Consider the following 20,516-nt stretch of genomic DNA (forward strand, 5'->3'; position numbering starts at 1 on the left):
ACGTTGAAAGCGTTAGAGAATATTGTCCCAGGAAACGTTCAGAAGCAAATATATTGTATCTTTCGCTTTTAGCAGCGCAATCTGCTTTTATACTTAATCAGATATTTTACAGATGAATAACAGCACGCTAATTTATTATTATTACAAATCTGCTAAAAAAAAACGAGAAAATTAGCAAATTTTGAAAAAAGTTATACTGACATTTGGTTTCTACTTTTCTGCAACAACACCAGAGTTATTTATGAACGTTATATATTCTGATTAACGTTATATGGAATTAATAAAATGAACGCAATTGTACGATAGTCGTGGCTAATTGGATTTTATTCCTCGTGGCGCCGCAATCGTAATCATTTTTAATCTTCATAGAGCTGAAAGATTTTTCCACATAAAGCCTTAGAGTTTTCATCTCTTTTTATATGGAAAATGGAAAGAGATTAAATACAAAAATAGTAAATAAAAGTCATGTAGGTATTGCAATACAAAACATGGCTCGCTGTTTCCTTTACTTTTATTAAATAAAGCCAGGTCGCAGTACAGCTTGTTTCGCGCGTTGCGATTGATTGATATAAAAGTAAATGTTATTTGAAAATGTTGATGACAGCTAATTAATATTAAGAATAATGTTATAATTTAAAGTTGTTCTAGTGGTTACTTGTATGATTTTAGCTCAACAGTGAGCGCCAGTGCGAAACTTTCTTATCTTCTATCGCAATGCGAGACAGGACTTTGCGTTATTTTTTTTTTTTTTTTTTTCGTGCGAGATTAAAGGTGAATCTAAGATGGATAACGGGAATCGGTGCAAGATCCTGTCGCGTCGTCCGCGCACGCACACGTCCTGCCTCCATGGCCGTCTGGTAGACAGAGCTGATCTTTGTTGCATCTTCCATTCTCGTACTGACATACGTTGCTTACTGCGAACAAATAGTCGTAAATATTTGCGGAATTTCAGATGATATTAAATTTTTGTCTCTTTCTTTTTCTCCTTCTCTAAAGAAATTATCTTTAAAATGAAAGAAAGAGAGAAAAAAAAGGAAAATTTCAAAATTTTCTTAGCTTCGGTAGTAAATTGAAATTATATTAACATGTATATATATATAAATTTTATTTTATTTTTTTTTTCTTTTGAGAAGCATATTTATGGAAATAAAACTTACTCCCTGGGCATGACTCGGGAATAGCCACAATGCCGTACAATTTTCCACTTCCACCAGGCGGAACAGACAATGGTGAGCGTCTTTCGCCATTAGTTTTCATGCCGACTTCGATCTTATGTCTGCAATACAAAGAATATAATATAAAAACTTTTACGTTTTACAGCGCTCTCTGAATTGTCATAAATATTTTATCGTCTTACGTTTTCCAATCGGTCCAATAGTAATGATATTGAGAAATTGCCAAACCAAACGGATAAGTAAGCTCATTAGCGACGACGTGGACTTTTTTACTGTCTATTTCAACGCAGCCTAAGAATAAGAGATTATTTGTTGTCAGAATACCAAATCCCACGGTAATGAAACGTATCGCGCCGTCGGACATTTTCCCTAAGATTAATGGATGCTATTTTGACGCGCTCACGTGATTAAAATCTATATTTACTTATCGTGAACGTCCCGGCGTCAGCCCAGCAGAGCTCATCCGTCGACCAATCGATACTTAATGAATTTGGCAGCTTAACGAAATCACCCTGAAGGAAGATTGCTCGATCTGTACCGTCTTCATTAGCCCACTCCAGTTTAGGAGAGGCGCGATTCCAGTCGGACCAAAATATTTTCCTGAAACGGCAATATTTAATATTATCTTTGCGAAAATAACAACAACAAATTACAAAATCATTTGAATTAATTCAAATGGACATTTTATTAAAGAAAATTAATTTTAAATTGTGCCCGAGAATCTGCAGATACAGAAGTAGATATAAACAAACTGAACTTTTTAATATATACGGTTTAATATATACGGCAAAATAATTCACGATACCTTGAAGAAACCACCCTGTTTTTATTTTATTTGTAAACTCAAGAGTGATCGCAATAAAATTGAAGTGAGTCTTGAAGTACAGTTTGGGTTCGACTGAAAAGTTTTGCAAATAGATTTCCACTGTGTCGGCATCCTTACCCCCGATATGGATGAACAGCTATTCCCCTTGGATTGACCAGTCCATCGGAAACGAGGACTTTGCGTTTCTTTGTCACAAGGCTGGCAACCTCGACGGTCGTCTTGCCTGAATCGGTCCAGAATATGTTCCTTGAGACCCAATCGACCGACAGTCCCTCAGGACTGCTAACTTTCGGAATGAATGTCTCTGCCTTCGAGCCGTTATAAGATAGCTCGACTATCCTGTTGCCTGTAAGAGATAAATTGCAATTTTATCCGGCGAACTGTTTTCAGGTCGTAATATTGTTTTTTCTCAATGCATCGATAATCTAAAAGTATCTTAATACAATAGATTGATGCTCAAGCTATAATTTTTTGTCTTGGTTACAGAATGTGTCGTAGAATTTTTGTGTTTTGTTATTTAAAAAAAAAAACGTCCTTAATCAATTGGGGAATAAAAAGAATTCCTTTGGATTTTCTCCAATATGTTACTTTGTCATGTGAAAAAAATGATTTTAAATGTCAAGGGCACGTGGTATTAGTAAATTCGAAAGCAAGTACGCTCGTTTAAATACAAGCGAGTAATTACCAGTAATATCACTGGAGTAAGCTTTGCCAGCGAGGCAATCGATATCTAGGGCAATCGCCATTTGCGAGTAAGCTATGTTGATCGGATATCCTGGATTCTGGTGCGTAGGTATGAACGGTATTCGATGCGTGGCCATTCCTTGGTTTACCAGTAAAAAGTTGGAGTCGTGCTTCCGTCGGGACTCACAATTCACACCGTCGCCGGTGTAACCCTCGTTGCAGACACAGGCAAATTGATTTTCACCGGCCGACACGCACGTCGCGTCCGAAGAGCAGAGACGCGGATCGTGTCTGCACGAGGAATGCGGAAGGCACGTGAAGCCGTCGCCGTAGTAACCCTAAAGGCGACAGGATTACGGTCACTCGTATATTTACACTCTAGTCACGTAAGAGTTATTGCGAGATTCTTCATGGCTCAGAACAAGTATTTTAATTTTATTTTCATTTTCTTATAAAATTTTCGAGAATAAACTAATTTTTTTCCGCTGAGTGAATATCTAAACGACACAATTATCATGACTTTGTCAATTTTTAAATCAGCGTATAACGTGTACACAGTGTACTCAGATGCGGCATAATGTACTACATATGAATGCACAGGATATACGTGACAACAGATTCGGTTATACTATGAGGATGTAATACTCGCTTGTACGCACCGGCTGGCAAATACACGCGAAATTCGCGGACGTCTGATTGTATCCGCAGACTGCATTTCGGCCGCAGTTATTCAAAACATTACAGCCGATGTGATCCTCCACACACTGATGTATACCGTCGCCGTGATAGCCGCTTATGCAGACGCATTTGTAGCCACCGTCGCCACCGGTCGACACGCATTGCGCGTTCGTGTGGCATTGAGAAGGGTTCGTCGAGCAATCGGACAGCACACATCGATCGTCGACTATGCTGAATCCGGGATTGCACGTGCACTCGTAGCGTGAACTCATGGGGTGATAGGTGCACCGTTCGTTCTCCTCGCAGTCGGAGTTGTCGTTACATTCATCTAAAACGCAAAGAAGTCACGAGGGACTGTCAGCCTTGACGTTCCTGGAGCCGGAGTTCGCATTATTTGGACAGCGCGATATAAAAGAGAGCGTGCACGATTCTAATGTGATTTGAAATAATTACGAGCCGAACCGAGAACTTGAAGCCCACGATCGTAGTTTCCCGATTTATATGTTAATGTGGAATGCAAAGGAGGCAATATATATGCGCAATGGAGATCGCCGATCGAAAGAAAAAAATGGCATTGACATTCCGAAATGCATCGTGCGACGTATGCAATGGCACGAGAGAAACAAAAATTAAAAAAAAAAGTAAGGATAATAAAAGCACCAATAGGACTGCATGTCGTTCCGTCTCCTTCATAGCCTGGATTGCACACGCACTTTGCCAGCGGTTCCTCATGCTGGCAGGATGCGTTGGGATCGCAGATGTCCACTTCCAAGCAGGATACCTCTGTGCGAAGAAGAAGAAAAAATCGCACCGTTGTAATATCAATTAACGTACCTTTACATCCTTCTCGCGATTTAGACTTTTTCCTTAGAAAAATGAAATTATTGAACATTAAATGAAACGATTGAATCGAATGCATTGGAAAGCATAATTTACTTGGAGAAAGTATTTGATTTTCTATTTTTCTCGACAATTCATATAGTAAAAATGTGTAAAAATTGTATTTTTTCATATTTAAAAAATTTTATTTTACATTATTTATACATTTAACAATTTGACAATGACATATTGTCTCAAAGTGTTTAATATACACTCTCCGATACATCCTTACTGATTGCTAAATGCATATATTCACACGTACCTGTTTTGGTGCATTCCATACCGTCGCCCTCGTATCCCGGATTACAGTGGCATTCGTAATAGCTGGTACTCGATACGTAGATGCACTGGGCGTAGGGATGACACCTGTTCACCACGTTGCAAGATACTGGACACAAGCGTGTGTGCGATTATGATACATTGCACGGCAAGCGGCGACGATAGCTGGCTGTCCCGATAGCGAGACCGAAAAATTTAATGGAAATTCCGCGGTTTCATGAATCCGCGATAATGCTCAATGAAGAGTTATGAACTAATTATCGAACTCGTCTGTTAGTTGCGGAATACCCCGAAGACCCGTGATTTTGTCAAGAACCACATGGAACTACACGAACGTATATATTTATTTTTTATCTGTGCGAGGAATCGATATGAGCACAGTCTTGTGTGAGAAAAGTTTCGAGAGAAAATATTGTTAAGAAAATATAAAAGTTGATGCACTACTTTATCAGATTCATTGGAATATCGAAATCTATTTTGACGTACGGCAGCATCCGCGTATCGAACGAAAACACTTTCCGGACGAAATAAACATTCGCCTTGGAAATTAAATTATACATTCGTATTCGATCGCGTGTAGAAAGTAAAATGCGGGACGCAATAATTTTGCGTCTCTTGCAGCGCGAGTGTTAAGGATCTTTAAACATTTAGCGAAATCGGAATATTCCAATCAGAGTTAAATACGATCTTGTAGAGTTCTTTCCGAAGGAAATTAGATGCACTATAGACACATTTCTCAATTTCCCGAGGTAATCTTCCGTCGCGCACTAAAAGGTTGCGCATCGTAAGTTTCTGGAAGTGAGTTTAAAGACTTGGAAGATGGCGAAACTTCGCGCACACTTATTTACAGGACAAACTTCTTTCTTACTCTCATTGCCTTCCTCCCAAAAAAAAAGCCGAGAAGTTCGCTCACGAATTCATGCGGTTCATATTGAGCTTTGTGGAAACAGCAATATTGTTAACATATGTTACATTATTACATTGTTACATTTCGTTACATTCGCCGTAATTCTAGCTTTATCATGGAAATATTAGTTTTAATTTTATTTTGAATTGGCAAGCCCGCCAGCGTTTTTATTAATTACGCGATAAAGTAAGAGGTTACCTCCCTCTCTCTCTCCCTCATGATGATGAAATTAAAACAATCGTATGGAAATAAAAGCAGTATGAAGTCGCTAGCTCGTTAAACAGGAAGACACGCAAAGCAGCTTTACGTTCATTAATGAACATAAATAGCTTAAAGCCAAGCAGTCAGAGTGCGTCATACAGTTAGATCCTGATGGACCCATCGTATCGTGGTGGTATCCTGGCAGCGAAACGCAAATTCGTTCCAAATGGTCGTAATCGTATCCCAAAGGACATATGCAGACGTCGTCGAAGCATCCCGGGAGTGGACGTGCCGATACTAAAACGCATGATGCATCGACGAACGATGTTCGTCGCGTACTGTTAACGTATCGTAATTTCGATCGTTATTAAATACTGATTATCTTCGTATCGCTCGGATTGAAATTATTCATGTTAATGAATTTACATGCAATTATCCGCAAAATTTATTTACCGAGTAAACTATTGTAATTATTAGCTAAATATTTTAGTTTCCACTTCTAATTGAATGATTACTTCTCTATGCAATGCATGCCACAGACACAATGTATAGCATGCTATAACGTACATTCGAACAAATGTTCTTCCCGTTAAGGAAGTAATTGCATTAATCTTATTCAGGCTCAAAGCTTTCGCGTTTTGCAAAAGTTGCACGAGGGATCATTGTATCGTTTAAGCCGATTTATAGGATTGCAAGATTTTTTTCGTGCAACTTACAGTCTCGATTATAGTCAACTGTCGTGTATTCTCCCTCTTGCTTCACGCAGACGTGATTACGATATTCCCAACCACCGGGACACCAACACACTCCAATCAGGCACTGTGGTTGCGGTGGTCCGTCTGTTGTGGTGGCATCGGACTCAGAATAACACGTGTACCCATCGCCTGTAAATAATCGCATATGTGCATAACGGCGATTTTATGAATTGTAATGCGGTTGCATGTACGCTTAAAGCGATAAATCATTCATCGCTGTATCAAGCGGCAGATTTAATTGCTCCATTTCTAGACTGTTTTGAAATCTTATATTAAAAATGCATACCGTGTTATGAAAAAAAGTTATCAAATTTATATGAAAGATATCAGCGCGCAATTAAAATTACAACAGATTGAAGATAAGATCTGTCAAATATCATACTTATTTCTCGAATCTACTGCAGATAAGGAGCTTGCGATAAGTAAAATGTTACTTTTAAATGTGAAAGATTTACACTCACACAAATTTGCAATTATTCGCTCATGTGTATTCCGGGAGTTTTATATATATATATATATTCGAAATTTTTTTCCTCGTAAATTATCAACAGCAAGCAAGAAAGTCTTCTTGCGTGTTACTCACCGACGTAACCGGGCATACAAGTACACACGTGCTTCTTTCTGTTACCGTCGAAACTGCACAGTCCGTACGGCGAACAGTTATCCTCTTCGTTGCAGGATACTGTGAAAGAATAGTTGTCGCTTTTATCAGCAAAAACGTTACGATTGAGCAATCTTTTATCTGAATCCACATTGAAAATATTTTTACCATGCTGAGCGGGGTAACAGCCCTGCTCTGTATCCTCGAAGCCAGGCAAGCAAATACACCTGGGTGCTCCTCCAATCATTGCACACTGCTCGTAATCTCCGCAGCGAGTGTCCTCGCAAGACGGCAATCCTACATTAAATTCGACGTTAAATACCGTTGATAAATAATTGACAATAAAATTGGAATAGATTTAATTGAATTATTAATTGCAATAAAATGTTTAATATTTAATATGTGAATTTTTTTATACTTGATACCAAAATATATTTCTTAATTATCTTTACAATTGGAGATAATTTAGAAACGTAATTTGATCGAGTATATTATCAGATGTTAAGATTATTTCCAATGCTATCAGCAGTGAGAACTTGATCGACTTCGTGAAACGTTATCACAGCATGGTAATATTACAATTCTGAGATTCAATAATTTATTGCAAAATAAATGTAAATATACTTACTTTCACAAACTCGGCCGTCACCCGTAAAGCCAGGTCTGCATTGACACGTATGACCGCCTTCTTGATTAATGCATTGAGCGTCCGGAGAACACATGTGGTTACCAGCCGTGCATTCATTCACGTCCACGCATATCGCGCTGCCGTCCTCTTCGTACAGATACTGATACCTTTACACACATCGAGCAATATAATAGAGTTTCATTAATATTTATTAAAGATTCATAATTTGACGCCACGATTAAAACAATATATTTCTTAAAACTTTTGCAAAAAGTGATTTCCTCTCGAATTTCTAATTATTTCTGCAAATCAATTTTATAATGAAAATAAAAATCGATAGATATACCCTGCGTTGCACACGCATCTGAAGCTATCCCCGTCGACCACGCAGGAGCTATGATCACTGCAAGTCTGTCGTCCTTGGATACAGGGATCCTCCTCCTCGAGGGGCGTTATCTTGGTGTTGACGGCAAACCGAATGATGCCCTCGGTAGCCTCGTAGGCCGTGACACCTCTGAAAAACTTTAGCCTGGTCGTGTCGTCATCGGGATCAAAGATTGCGTACGGGCACTCCTGATAACTAATTATCTGATCCAACGTAAAGGTGATCTCTCGCTCGTCGCCGCCGTTTCGCAGGAGTTTGCAGGTGCGCTCGCTCTGGGAACGGAGCATTCCTGGCTGGGCGCGAGTGTAGAGCTCATCGTAATCACCATAGTCCACCTTGGTGTCCCTTTCAAGGTGTGGCACTGTACCTTTGATGTCCGCTTCCATCTTTAGCTGACCGAAGACATCCAATCCGAGATAATTGCTATGTATTGTCACTTTGTCGCCGGTCGATGGGAAGGACAGTTCCGCCGTGTGATTGAATAAGCCTCCTGTTTGTGAAACGCACTAGTGTAAACGTCTATATGTAATCATAAATGCTATCTTTCAGCGAATTCCCACGATAATCGGAATCCCTTCATTAGTCAAATATCAAGATAATTATGTCTTTTTTTAAGTTTTGAATTTAAAAAATATAATCGACTATAATTTTTAGAAAAATTTTGTGTAAAGTTGTTTATTCGCATCGTTCACATATTATATTTAAATAATATTAATTATTATAGTAAAAAACGAATTTTTTAAATACTTTATTTTTTTATAAAACTATTTCTCTAGAAGTATGAAAAAAGATGTACAAGGTAGAGTGCGCTGAAACGCGTTAAGATGTTACGTCTGGTAGGCAGAATCTACCGACCATTCTGTAGCGCGTATAAATATAACATAAGCTTCTTACCCGAAAGCTCATATCCGTTTTCGGTATCGCTAACAGGTTTCGCGAACAGCCAGCCGATTACGCTGCCCAAATTGCCCAAAAGTTGGAAACTGGCGCCGATTTCTTGGGGCACTCTTGATAAGGCTGTGTATGTTCGACCATCTCTGGTCTGTACATAACACTGAAGGTCTCTCGAAGGAAATTCGACGCCGTTAAGTGTGCCGGAAATTCGGCCAATAACACGAAGGGGAACATCTGAAAGTTAGAAAAAGCATCATAGTATCTTTATGCCTCTAATTGTTTTTCATCTTTAATAAGCTGCTATTATTACTTTATTTATTTACGTTTTATTTATTTTTCCACATGAAACGTATTTTTCTTGTAGCGGTACAATGCTACCTCCATTTTTCTACAGATTCGGTTACAACAGAATAGCATTGAGAGGGATGTAATTCCGGTCTTTTATATTTCTTCAGAAAACAATTTTTTTTTTTTATGGAAATGGAATTATTGGGAGCACCGTTGCACGCGCGTGCGACGCAATCATCAAAGAGCTTCGTGGCCCATTGCAGGGTATTCATATTGCCATCTTTACGATGTTACCGTGGAAGTCGTAAAAATCAGTCTCGTAAACTATGAATAGATCAGAGAGCACGCAGCAAACACAGCTACTCACTGCGCTGCATTTATTTGTCCTGACTTCTGCGCACCTTTGTCCGCGTTAGACAGAGCGTCATAGAGAGTTCAGAGGGGAGCGCGCTAAAAGATCCCTTCTTTATTCCGTTTCGAGAACACTTCAAAGGCCGCGTTTGCATGCCATTAGCTCGAGTTTATCTCGCAACGAGCGCGCGAGTTTTCGACAATCGCTGCTGATAAATAGCTCACCGTTTGGCTGGCAGGATTTTCCATTGCCGAAATAGCCCTGCTTGCAGTTGCAGCAGAATCCGATCTCGTAATCGGTGCAAGTTGCTTTGCTGTGACAAGTGGTGGCGCCGGTCCTGCAGCTGACCGCTTGATGCACAGTCATGGTGTCTACAAGTGTTATTCGTTAATACGATTAGCATCATGTACGGTTTTGCAACATTTGAAATTTATCGTCCCAGTTCACAAGTTATATTTATAAAAACGTAAAAGCTCAAATAATTATTTTACATTTTTACTATTTCAACACATTGATATTGAAAAAGAAAGTGTCACTTTGGTAAATGATGATTTTAAACTCGTTACCATTGATATTATCGGCAGTCTTTACGTTTTCGCCTTCATCGACGGGGCCGACTTGAAACAGCCACTGGCCAGGCCTATTTACATTCGACCACCTGAAAACAATTACAAAGGCGACCATGAATACGTCGCGCGTGAATAGAGCAGGCACCTACGCGCTCCCCATTACTCACTTGTCGACATTCTGAATTTGGTCCGTGCCCGAGCCCCTCAGGGTATACATTTTGCCCTCGCTCATGAATCCTGCCTGCGCCTTGGCATCTGGGAGTCCGCTGGGATGCGATTCACCCTGAATCCACTGTATACCATTTTCCGGGTACAGCAGCTCGACAAAGGAATGCGTACCGTTGGATGATATAGCGACTTGATAAGTATTCACCTAAAAGACAACTCCATGAATACTTATTCGTGTTCTTGGAAAAGTCTTTATTACACATATATATTCTCTTCTTAATTTTCTGCGATAAAAAGATATTTAATTTCAAATGCGTTTTCGAATGCGTTTGAACTAATAGACTAATTTTATTTTAGCGAGAAAATGCGACATTCAATAATCACAGAGACAATAACTTGCCTTATCGTTTCGCTCGTTATAATAACCAACATCCACCCAGGTAGCCAGGAAGACGTGTGTAGGTACGAAGTCGATGGCATCCTTGAAGGCGCTTCGAACCAATCCTCCGGTTCTAGCGAGAATCTCGGGTGAATCGGTTTCGCTCCAATAAACCGTTCCTGAGCCCCTCGTATCGACGTGCGTATAAAGAGGCGAGATGACGGGATCGTCAAGAGGGAACGCGATGTTAAAGAACCTTTGCATAGCCCTGGCGAATGAGAGAACGCCATTTCCATTTACCTGAAATCGAAGAAAACCGATTTTCTAGTTTTCGACGTTCGTTAGCCGACGCGAGCTGTGACTGCGCTCGATTTCAATTTCGCGTTTAATGAGAACTCCGAAATATTGGAAAATTAGATCATTCGCGGAAATCTTCAAAGGTTTCATTTACTGACGATAAACACAGTGGAATCCTCAAATTACATTTGTAATGATTGTTTAAGACCCTGAGAATCCCATTGGGATGAGAGCGAGAATTAATTCGATAGCATTTAATTATAACTTTGCAAACATATATTTAAAGCGCTTGTTAAACTTCAACATGCATTATCCGTTGTATCATTACTAGGCAGTCTAACAAACGTCCGTTGGTTTTATCAACGCTTTAGCATTACGACTTCAATTAACTAATTAATACTACGGCACTCGTGCTATTTTAATATTTTTGTTCGTCGTTTGAAAGCATTGTTCAATATCGCTTTAAAGCATTGTTCAATATCGCTTTAAAGCATTGTCTAAAAGCACGGCTCTTACAACGCGAATTTCGATCAGAGTGCACCGTTAACTCTTTTATCAATGCTTTCGCACCGCGACTGTAATTAACTAATTGATACTACGGCATTCGCGCTATTTTAATATTTTTGTTTGTCGTTTTAAAGCATTGTTCAATACCGCTTTAAAGTATCGACCAAAAATACGGTTCGCTACGACTCTTTCACAACACGAATCTCGATTACGGAGTGCATCGACCTGGCCGCACAATAGCACTACCGCGTTAACTCCGACGCTGAGAGTCGCACTCGCGTGCAGCCGGCACGCGACAGTAAATCAGATCCCATCCAGTGATGCGCACATGGTGGAAGGTCGACCGGCGTCAGCGGGTCAGCAGGTAAATCGTCGGCACGTGCTACCAGCGAAATCCGATGATGACGCAATTAGGAGGGGGAACCTGACGTCGGTCGCCGCGAGTAGCGCGATGCACGCACGTACGTTAATGAGCGAGCGCCTGTCGTCGAGGAGTCATTCACCCAACCACACGCGCTCGTTACGACGCCGGCGGGAAAACGGCGGCATCGTACTCGCAAAATCTCGCGAAGAAATCGGAGAAGAGCGGCCACTGAGAGAGACGAAATACGTCTACTATATGTCTGCACATTAATGACTCTAATTAGTCTGCTCTTTAAAGCGACATGGATAATAATTCTAAGTTGTTGAAAGAAAGTTCCGTATATATGCGATGTTTTGAAGACTTAAATCGCATTCACTTTTTTAATTACATATATGAAAATATTTAAATATAATTTACATACATATATTGCTCGTAAAATATCTTTTTCTCAATTTTTTTATATATTACAACACTTTTTTTATCTTCGAGGAAAGAAATAATCGTACAAGTAGCGAAAAAGTGAAATTCTAATTATTCCTCATTATTCTTTGGCATTCTTCATCTCGAAACGAAAGGAAACAACCGACGCGGCCGTGTGATCCTTGCCGGGGCCGCTAACTCGTTTCGTCAATTGGCTAAAATGAAATGCGCTAAACGCGCGACTCTTGCTCCACATTCGACACGATGCACTCTTCGTGCAGTGTGTCGGAGCGCAGCTGTTTCTTCGTAAGAAAAAACTCGTCATTAAGGAGACAAAATTAAAACTCCCCGAAAGAGCGGTGTAACCGCTTGAAATATTGCGCTGGGAGGAGATGATTGGCGTGGTTCTCACACTGCATACTCTTAGCATCTCAATATTACTTAACTTTAAAATGTAGAAAGTGAACTCAATATTATGCTACTATTATGTTCTATTGTCTTCTAATTTTATTCTTAATGAATTAAATTGATGAATTAAAATGAAAGACTTACGTTCTAATTACATGTATTAATTTTTTGAGGGTATATTATTCAGTAAAAAGAAAATAAGTATAAATTTATAAATAATAAGATATGTTTTCAAAACGGCGTTTGTAAAGCAACAATGCTTTATTATAATTTTCGTAATGTTTACCCGGTTTAGATATATATATTTTGTTCCCACGCTCGGATTTGTAGATGTTAATTCTTATGCGCCACTCAAAGTCCAAGCTGGAGCGTCCGATTATTCAAATGACCCATATTGTTTTCACGCGAGGTTAATATCACGGGCGCCGCATTGAATTTAACGCTCAAGTCGCACATCGTTGACGAGCGACCCGGTTCAAGCGAATTGACACGAATTAGGGCGACAAAGTAATAATTCCTATTGCGACGCTATCCTGGCATTAGACTTGTTTCATGATTTTGTTGAATCGCAAGGTGCTTATTTATTTTTTGTTGAATGAATTCCTCGACTATAGATATATATAGAATTCCAGTCCAAGAATATTTGGACAAGTATTGGATGAATTAAATTTTATTCGTCCCTGCTAAGAAAAATTCGAACGTTACAATGATATATATAATATTAATATACTATATACACATATACACATGTGTATTTTATACACGTTGAATATATATTTTTAAATATATTTGGCAAGCATTATTTCTTAAGTGACAAATTTATTAAGGAGCTTTTTAATTTAAGTATTTATATAATTAGCGAAATATCATGCTTGTTTTCGAATCCAGCAATTAGCTCAAAGAAGCAGAAACCCTCCAATTTTTTATATTCAATATTATATATATGTGTGTACATACGTACTTCATAGACTGATAATTAATATTGGTTATCGAAGTCTTCGATAATCGATGCCTAGGAACGTGAAGCCAGTATTGATAGTCTCGCCGAAGCTCGTCTATGCGCTCGGACGTTTTGACATTCGCGTAAGTCAGCTAGTGGGAGAGTTCGGCATGCTATCATTGTCGAGGCTATCGCTGTGGTCATAGGTCAGAGCAGAACCGATGACACATACGCGCACACATGTTATCGCGAGAATGGAGTGGTGAGAATGGAGTGAAAACGATGAAAATAGATAGCACCGGCTGGAAGTAATAGAAGGCTGGTTGCCGACTCTCTTCCTGATATCGTCGATAGTTCTGATGCTTGGCAAGTCAAGTGCGGCAACGGAAATAATTTGAAATCGCTTCTCACATCAACGAATATTCCAATATTAAAGGCGGAACTTTTAACAAAAATTACTCGATCTTTCTTTGTTTTTTTTATTAGAATTGTCTCGCGCTCGATTCTGAGATGTGTTGTGCGTATTTATAAAGTATTAATATTTTTACTATTTATAACAAGAATAAATCGCTGCGCAATAAATTTTCATGGTGCGATGTCAATGATGCATAAACGCTGTTGCGTTCGTATGCACGAATGCTTTATTCGGGACGAATGCATCGAATTCGTATGCTAATACCGGAATCCGCAGTAACTTCGGTGCATGTGTAATCGTCATAACATGATAGCAGCCGCGAGTCAACGATGACGGCAGGAGATACGACGATTTCGGTAACGCATGCCGCACGCGCTAACGCAATCGCGCAATCGGCTGCAATCATTTTGATGACTGCGAATCGTCGACGATAACCGACGAAATGGAGATGATTGTCGCGTAGGCAGGTCCTTTAAGTAGACTGTCTTTGTTCGCGGATGCGTCGAGATATACATCTGTGTCAGTGGCGATTTGTCACTGACCTGTGGGCCCGCATAATGATGATTACAATCGTGATACAAGGGTCCGCCGAGCAAGCACTTGTTCATTGAAACATCGGAACTAATCTTTTCAAGTCGCATAATGCGCACGTTTTCTTACGCAGTTGTGAACCTTGGTACTTTAAACAACTTTATTTACTAAATTTTTAAACAATTTTTAGCTTACTGTTAATATCTTCAAAACTATACTTTGTAAACTTACAGTTGGCAAAAATAATTTAAAAGAAAAATTATTTTTTACTTTAATTTACCGAAAAAACATTGAGTTTGACACTAAAAGATTAGTGTAATTAATTATTGATTATTATTTGTTTATGACATGTTGTTTTTCAGACTAAAATCACTAAAAATTTCGAACTTCCTAAATTCCTACGCAATTTCTCTCGTAATGCACAAGATCAGTTTTAATTATTTTGTTGCTATTCATCTTTAGGTTCGCGTGCAATAGTCATCGCATGCTTGAATTCTATTTGACCAATTTTACATAATGCGTTCACTTTCTTCGGCATTTCTAGCAAATTGTACGCCTACGATAATGTCTCTCTGCCTACAAAACATAGCGTGCTGAATCGCGGAAGACAAACTAAAATGCATTTGTAAGAAGAAGAACGTAATAATAATACTCTGAAATCGCAAATGCTGAATTTTCAATTATTTTGGATAATTTCAAGATTATGAGATGTAAACCAAATTCAGTTTTAGAAGAACTCGCAAAGAAACGGAAGTGGCGTTAATACAATTAATTAAAAATTTTGTCGAGCCTAATTGAGTTTTACGGGCGATGACGAAGCCAACGACAGAACCGATCTGGAAGAATTGCGAGCGGAATTTCGCAATTCCTCCCACTAACTCCCCGCTAACTAATGTGAGAAAAAGCCAAGGCTAATTGCACCGCGGTTGCTAGACTAGCTGTCGTATTACTGTCTATCTTGATGCGAGGGCTTGATTGAGTACAGGAAAAGACACAAAGTCTTCCGTTGAATTCTTCGTATAAACTTAATACGCAAAGAGAAGAATGCCGTAAAATCTATTTTCTGCATGATGTTTTTACAAAGAAAGAATGTTAGAATTACGATATTTTTACGAACCGCGTGCTTTTACAGCGCTTTCTTGTAAGGACGCAGGTGCTGGAAACGCATCGGCAGGATTTTTCCTCGTGCGATTTAATTAATGTGAATAATTATCAAGATTAATAATGGATACGCATCTATGTGCGATCTCACGTGATTTTAATATAATTATTTTATTCAACGTTGCCACGCGCTAAATGCGCACATGCATTTATTTGCGCTATTAAAACAGTAGTGTGGTCAAAATTTTTAAATTTGTTTCTTATTTTTATCAATACGAAATAATTTATCAAAAATGAGGATCGTAACTACGCAATGCCATACTACGCGCTTGGTATACGCGTGTTACATCAACATAGGAGGATATGATCACGATGCACATACATATTATCCCAATACCTGCAAAATCGAATTTCCCATTCTAGGCTCTTAATCCGCCTAGTCTCTCACAATTATCCATCATTATACTTTGCACCCGTCCGGCTGGCCGGCCGAGTTTCTGCGTGTGATTTGACTCGACGCGCCTCCCTAAGCGAAGCGCACGTACGCACGTCATCAATAATGCGACGATGATTCGTGCGGACGTTTGAATTATTGACGGGCCTCGATGAATGGAACGGATCATGGTTATAACACCGTGCTTTGGTGACGTCGATTGCAAAAGTTACATCAATCCGAAAATGAATTTTGGTATTGCTACCTGGCACTGCTATCCTATCGTGTACAGCCTCGTTTAAATATGCAAAATATCGTTAATAAATTGCAATAAAACACATCTGTATAATGTAACTCAAAAAATCAGTTTTTCATATATTTTAATGGTAGATAGATAATTGTTTTTTAGTATTATATAATTGTTTGATTTTTTATAATATATATATTTATAATATATATATATAATATATATATTTTTATAATGTATTATATGTATAATATGTAATGTACAATGTGTATGTATTTATATATTGCATAATATGTATGTATCTATATATTTTTTAAATAGTATCCTTCAATATGTAAATTGCTGATTAGATTCATCACAGTTTATTAATGATACTCCACGCCAAGGCTACAGTTTGAATAAAGAAAATTAAAACTATTTGAGAAAATGTTGATGACTTGGGTTTGTTCCTTGTGGAGGCGTAATACTTCCATGCGTGAGCTCATGCACCTTGATAAATTGCTCCGGCACGATGAATACTTTGTGTTAATCTGCGGCGCATAATTAATGCCGTTTTCAACCTATGCATCATTTCATTCATGCCGCCGCCTCCGCGGTAGTACGAACTGTTCACGGAAAAGTGAGATCACGCGACGTGTCCTGCCGGACTTTTCTAATCGGCAGTTTCCACATTGTTCTAATCGTTGCGCCGGTGTTTACTCGATGACTCAAATGCGCATCAAGATCTAAGTATCTTTTCCGGCTGACAAGCAAACGGCCGGAACTGTCTTTATGTTTTAGATGGCCTTCGGATATATTGTGAAGTAGCTCAAAATAAGAGAGATGTCTTAATGAATGTTTATAACAAGCAAACACGTTCTGAAATCTACTTCCACATGTTTGCTTGTGAATATTTTCACAACCATAAGATACACATAAGAGCAGTTTTTTAAATAGCGATCTGAAGATCATGAAATGTCATAACATTTTTTTTCCTACACAGCTTATGATTTTAGCGATATTTTTTTCAAAATCTTTCTTCTTTCTTGTCTCTCAATGTACGAAGTTAAACTTTGAGAGACTATTAATCTTTAAATCTTGAGTAATACTTTTAAGTTAAAAACTGTGTATCTTTTATTTTGAGTGCCGTTGCAATACATCCGTAGCTGATTAAAGTTATAGAGCAGTTATGATTGTTGCGACGGTTCTCTTGTATTCTCTTGGGTGCAGCGCGCATTTCCTCGAGGCGCGCTTTCGCTTACGGCCGAACTTTCGGCGCGTAAACACTTCCGGAATCTTATCGCGCTTTCGACTTGGCTCGTCCGGATACGTGTTGCACAGTCTTCCGGTTCGCGCCGCTCTTGCTCTCGTTCATTCATACGAATTAACGGGCCCTCGTAAATTGTACGCGACGAGCGGCGCGTCCGCTGCAATTAAGTGCGATTGTGCCGCCCAGAGAGTCATTCGTTCGTCATCACGAGCGCAATGAATTCGTGTCATGCCAGAAGATGTCGGCCGGATTAGGCCACGAGCCGAATTGAGAGAATGACCGAAAGCGCGCGCGGCTTCGTCGTTGTCTATCGCGCGACAAATTGATATTAACCGAGGAATTACGCGCCGACGCCCAGCAGCCGCTCGTCTCGCCGTCTCGAAACTTTTTCTAGACCGGGTCGTAAATTGAGGTTCATCACGCGGAGAATGCGCTAAGTTTCCTAATCTCCAAAATGTCCAGAGAGATATCGTAATTTGTTCTATGATCGTGCGATAAGCTAGGTAGGTAATATCGCGAGATGTATTACTGTTCTTGTCAATGAATTTGATGAGTTCAAGACAAATCTTTTCTCGGCGCCAGTTTGATAAAACTTTTTATTGTCAAAAATTAAAAAGTATAAATAAATTATAAACAGACGACAAAATCTTGGTTATTCCTCAATTTCAACTTTAGTTTGATAGAATTCAAAGCTGTAATTTATAATGTTAAATATTATAAAATTTTAACGAATAATTTTATATGCAATTTTTTATTATTTTTACTAATTAGTGCTTAATTTTCTGTTTTAGGAATAACGTTTGCTTGGAGAAATTATTAAGAACATCAGTTAACATAAGGTAAGAATAGCATATAAAATGCAATTTGTGATGTTGAGAAGACGAGTTGTTTTTCTTGATATCGTATCATAGTTATAGAAATTTCTTGGTCATTGCAAAAATATGATCGCAATTTTTGGATTATTAATGGGTTATCAAGAATATCCATATTTTTCTGTCGATGTTTTCACGCGATGATCGGCAAGGGTAAATATAAAAGCAGCAGATTCAGCAGATTCATCTAATAATAACTTTACGACGCACTCGCGTATTCGCAGATACAAATAGCAAAATTTATCTGAATGCTGCAGATTTATAATGCTTTAAGAATACTTTTATCGTCATTTCTCTGTAGCTTACTGTTTTTAAAAAAAATTATTTTATTAATAAGACAAAGTATGAGATTGTAACATCATAACGCAGTTATTAAATTAAGAACAATGTTTGTATGTTCTAATTATAGTAATCTAAGTATAGATTATAATAATCATGAGAAAAAACTTAAATTCTTAGATTTCACGCTTGGTCGTGAAACGAATTGTATTTCATACCATAAGCAATATCTTATTATTTTACGTAATTGCAATACATTTAAATCATTTATGAAACAATGTGAAGAAAGCTATTCACATACTTTGATTAAAATTAATTATACATATATGATAGTGTCGATTACACTTATAATCGTTCTATGATCTCGTTATTCCTCTCAAATATACGCTGGAATTAAAAAATGCGATGCTGATACCGGTGCATTTCATTATTAACCATCGAATGATAGTTTAGAGGAAAACAGCTTTTCACCTTCTCTCTTTCTCTCTCAAAAGAAGACAAAAATATGTATTTTTAAAAGACGAATAGGTTTTTCTCTTATAATGCACATTAATAATATCAATCAAAAGTTTACATAAATAGCCTTCCTAAAAAACGTACTTTACGGTTTAAATAATTATTTTAATATCAATGAATATTTGATATTGACGAAGATCGAGTATTCGGAATATTGCTCGACATTTCGGAGCAGAGTTGCGATCGGTACTCACGAATATCGAGTTGTAGATCTTGTCATAGAAGACGATGGGTGTTTTTAGGATCGCTTCGGCGGATGTCAGCATCCCGTTCTGGTCGGTCTCGAGGACGGACGCACCCGGTCCCGTGTACTGGTACAAGTCGTTTTTGGTCAGGGCCGCGGTGAAGGGCGCGATTAGGACCAGCACGAGGGCCAGCGGGCCCAGCAGGGCGCTGCAACGTGCTGCGCCGCGAGCCATTCTCTCAGACTGCCTTAACGCTACTGCTGTTCGACTTGGCTACGATGTCTCTTCTTGCCGCCCCCTAATCGCTTTTGCCCGCCGCTGCTCCGCGACCGGCGCGACCGTCCGTCGTTGTTCCGAACATATATATGAAACTTCGCTTTCCGCACTCGCTGATACATAATTTCGTGACATCGCTTTGATCCCCAGCCCTGACTCCGCCGCCAATAGGCTAACGTGCAATCGAGTGTGTGTCTCTCGAACGTAACTCTTCAACTTCTCTCCTCCTTGCTCTCTCTCTCTCTTTCTCATTCCCCGTCTACAAATCGCTCGTGCCACGCGATGACTACTCGACGCAGTAATCCCTGCTCTGTTCATAAAGATACATGAGCAAATTGATAAATTTGTTAATTTTTTATACACTAATATACCGAATATATAATTTATTTTATATTGATGAAGGTTATATTTAATTACGCTGAATAAATAATATTTGTGCAATTACGAAATTTTTGCGAAATTCCACATAGGCGGGGTTGTTACGTGAATATCGCGTTGCGTGATCATGCACATTGTAGCTTATTATTTAAATATACACATTTCAATTCCGATTAACATTTGTTGCCCGGTGAAGTACCATAGAGAGCAGCTGCGTTTTATTTATACATTTAATTCTTTATTAATTGTTTTCATATTTTAACGATTCATACATGCAGAAATATTCACAAAATTATGCGAGATATTTTTGTCCTTACATTTCTACGCGGATGCGCGTGTAAAAATATAAAATCCAAATATTTGCAATATTTAAATCATAACAATAGTTCGTGATAAACAGATGATTTTACCAATAGATTCGTAAATTACATGATACGTGTGCGCGATCAA

At 38.7% G+C, this 20,516-nt stretch overlaps 2 protein-coding genes across 4 annotated transcripts in view; one reads left to right on the forward strand and one right to left on the reverse strand.

The window, feature by feature from the left end:
* Nucleotides 1-20,516, forward strand: part of LOC105668376 (uncharacterized) — a 189,104-nt gene that overhangs the window by 142,512 nt on the left and 26,076 nt on the right. Inside the window, exon 9 of the mRNA XM_067358994.1 lies at nt 18,352-18,399. The gene's annotated coding sequence lies outside the window, so the exon portion shown is untranslated. The remainder of the gene's footprint in view (nt 1-18,351; nt 18,400-20,516) is intronic.
* On the reverse strand, nt 494-19,754 carry Ndg (Nidogen). Of its 3 annotated transcripts, XM_012360717.2 has the most exons (21): nt 19,422-19,754; nt 10,670-10,948; nt 10,269-10,474; nt 10,099-10,190; nt 9,757-9,903; nt 8,893-9,126; nt 7,960-8,488; nt 7,614-7,780; nt 7,154-7,282; nt 6,968-7,066; nt 6,346-6,513; nt 5,789-5,926; nt 4,505-4,630; nt 4,024-4,146; nt 3,345-3,691; nt 2,687-3,023; nt 2,119-2,347; nt 1,600-1,775; nt 1,358-1,466; nt 1,158-1,276; nt 494-914 (listed from the first exon to the last, which is right to left on the reverse strand). In XM_012360717.2, exons 1-21 carry the CDS (start codon nt 19,644-19,646, stop codon nt 778-780), a joined length of 4,116 nt encoding a protein of 1,371 aa, XP_012216140.1. In that variant the 5' UTR covers nt 19,647-19,754; the 3' UTR covers nt 494-777. The 3 variants fall into 3 exon arrangements, with proteins under 3 accessions (XP_012216140.1, XP_012216143.1, XP_012216144.1); XM_012360720.2 differs by lacking the exon at nt 5,789-5,926 and having other exon boundaries at nt 19,422-19,753; XM_012360721.2 differs by lacking the exons at nt 4,024-4,146; nt 4,505-4,630; nt 5,789-5,926 and having other exon boundaries at nt 19,422-19,751.

The sequence above is a fragment of the Linepithema humile genome, chromosome 7 (assembly GCF_040581485.1).
Source record: "Linepithema humile isolate Giens D197 chromosome 7, Lhum_UNIL_v1.0, whole genome shotgun sequence".
Lineage (NCBI taxonomy): Eukaryota > Metazoa > Arthropoda > Insecta > Hymenoptera > Formicidae > Linepithema > Linepithema humile.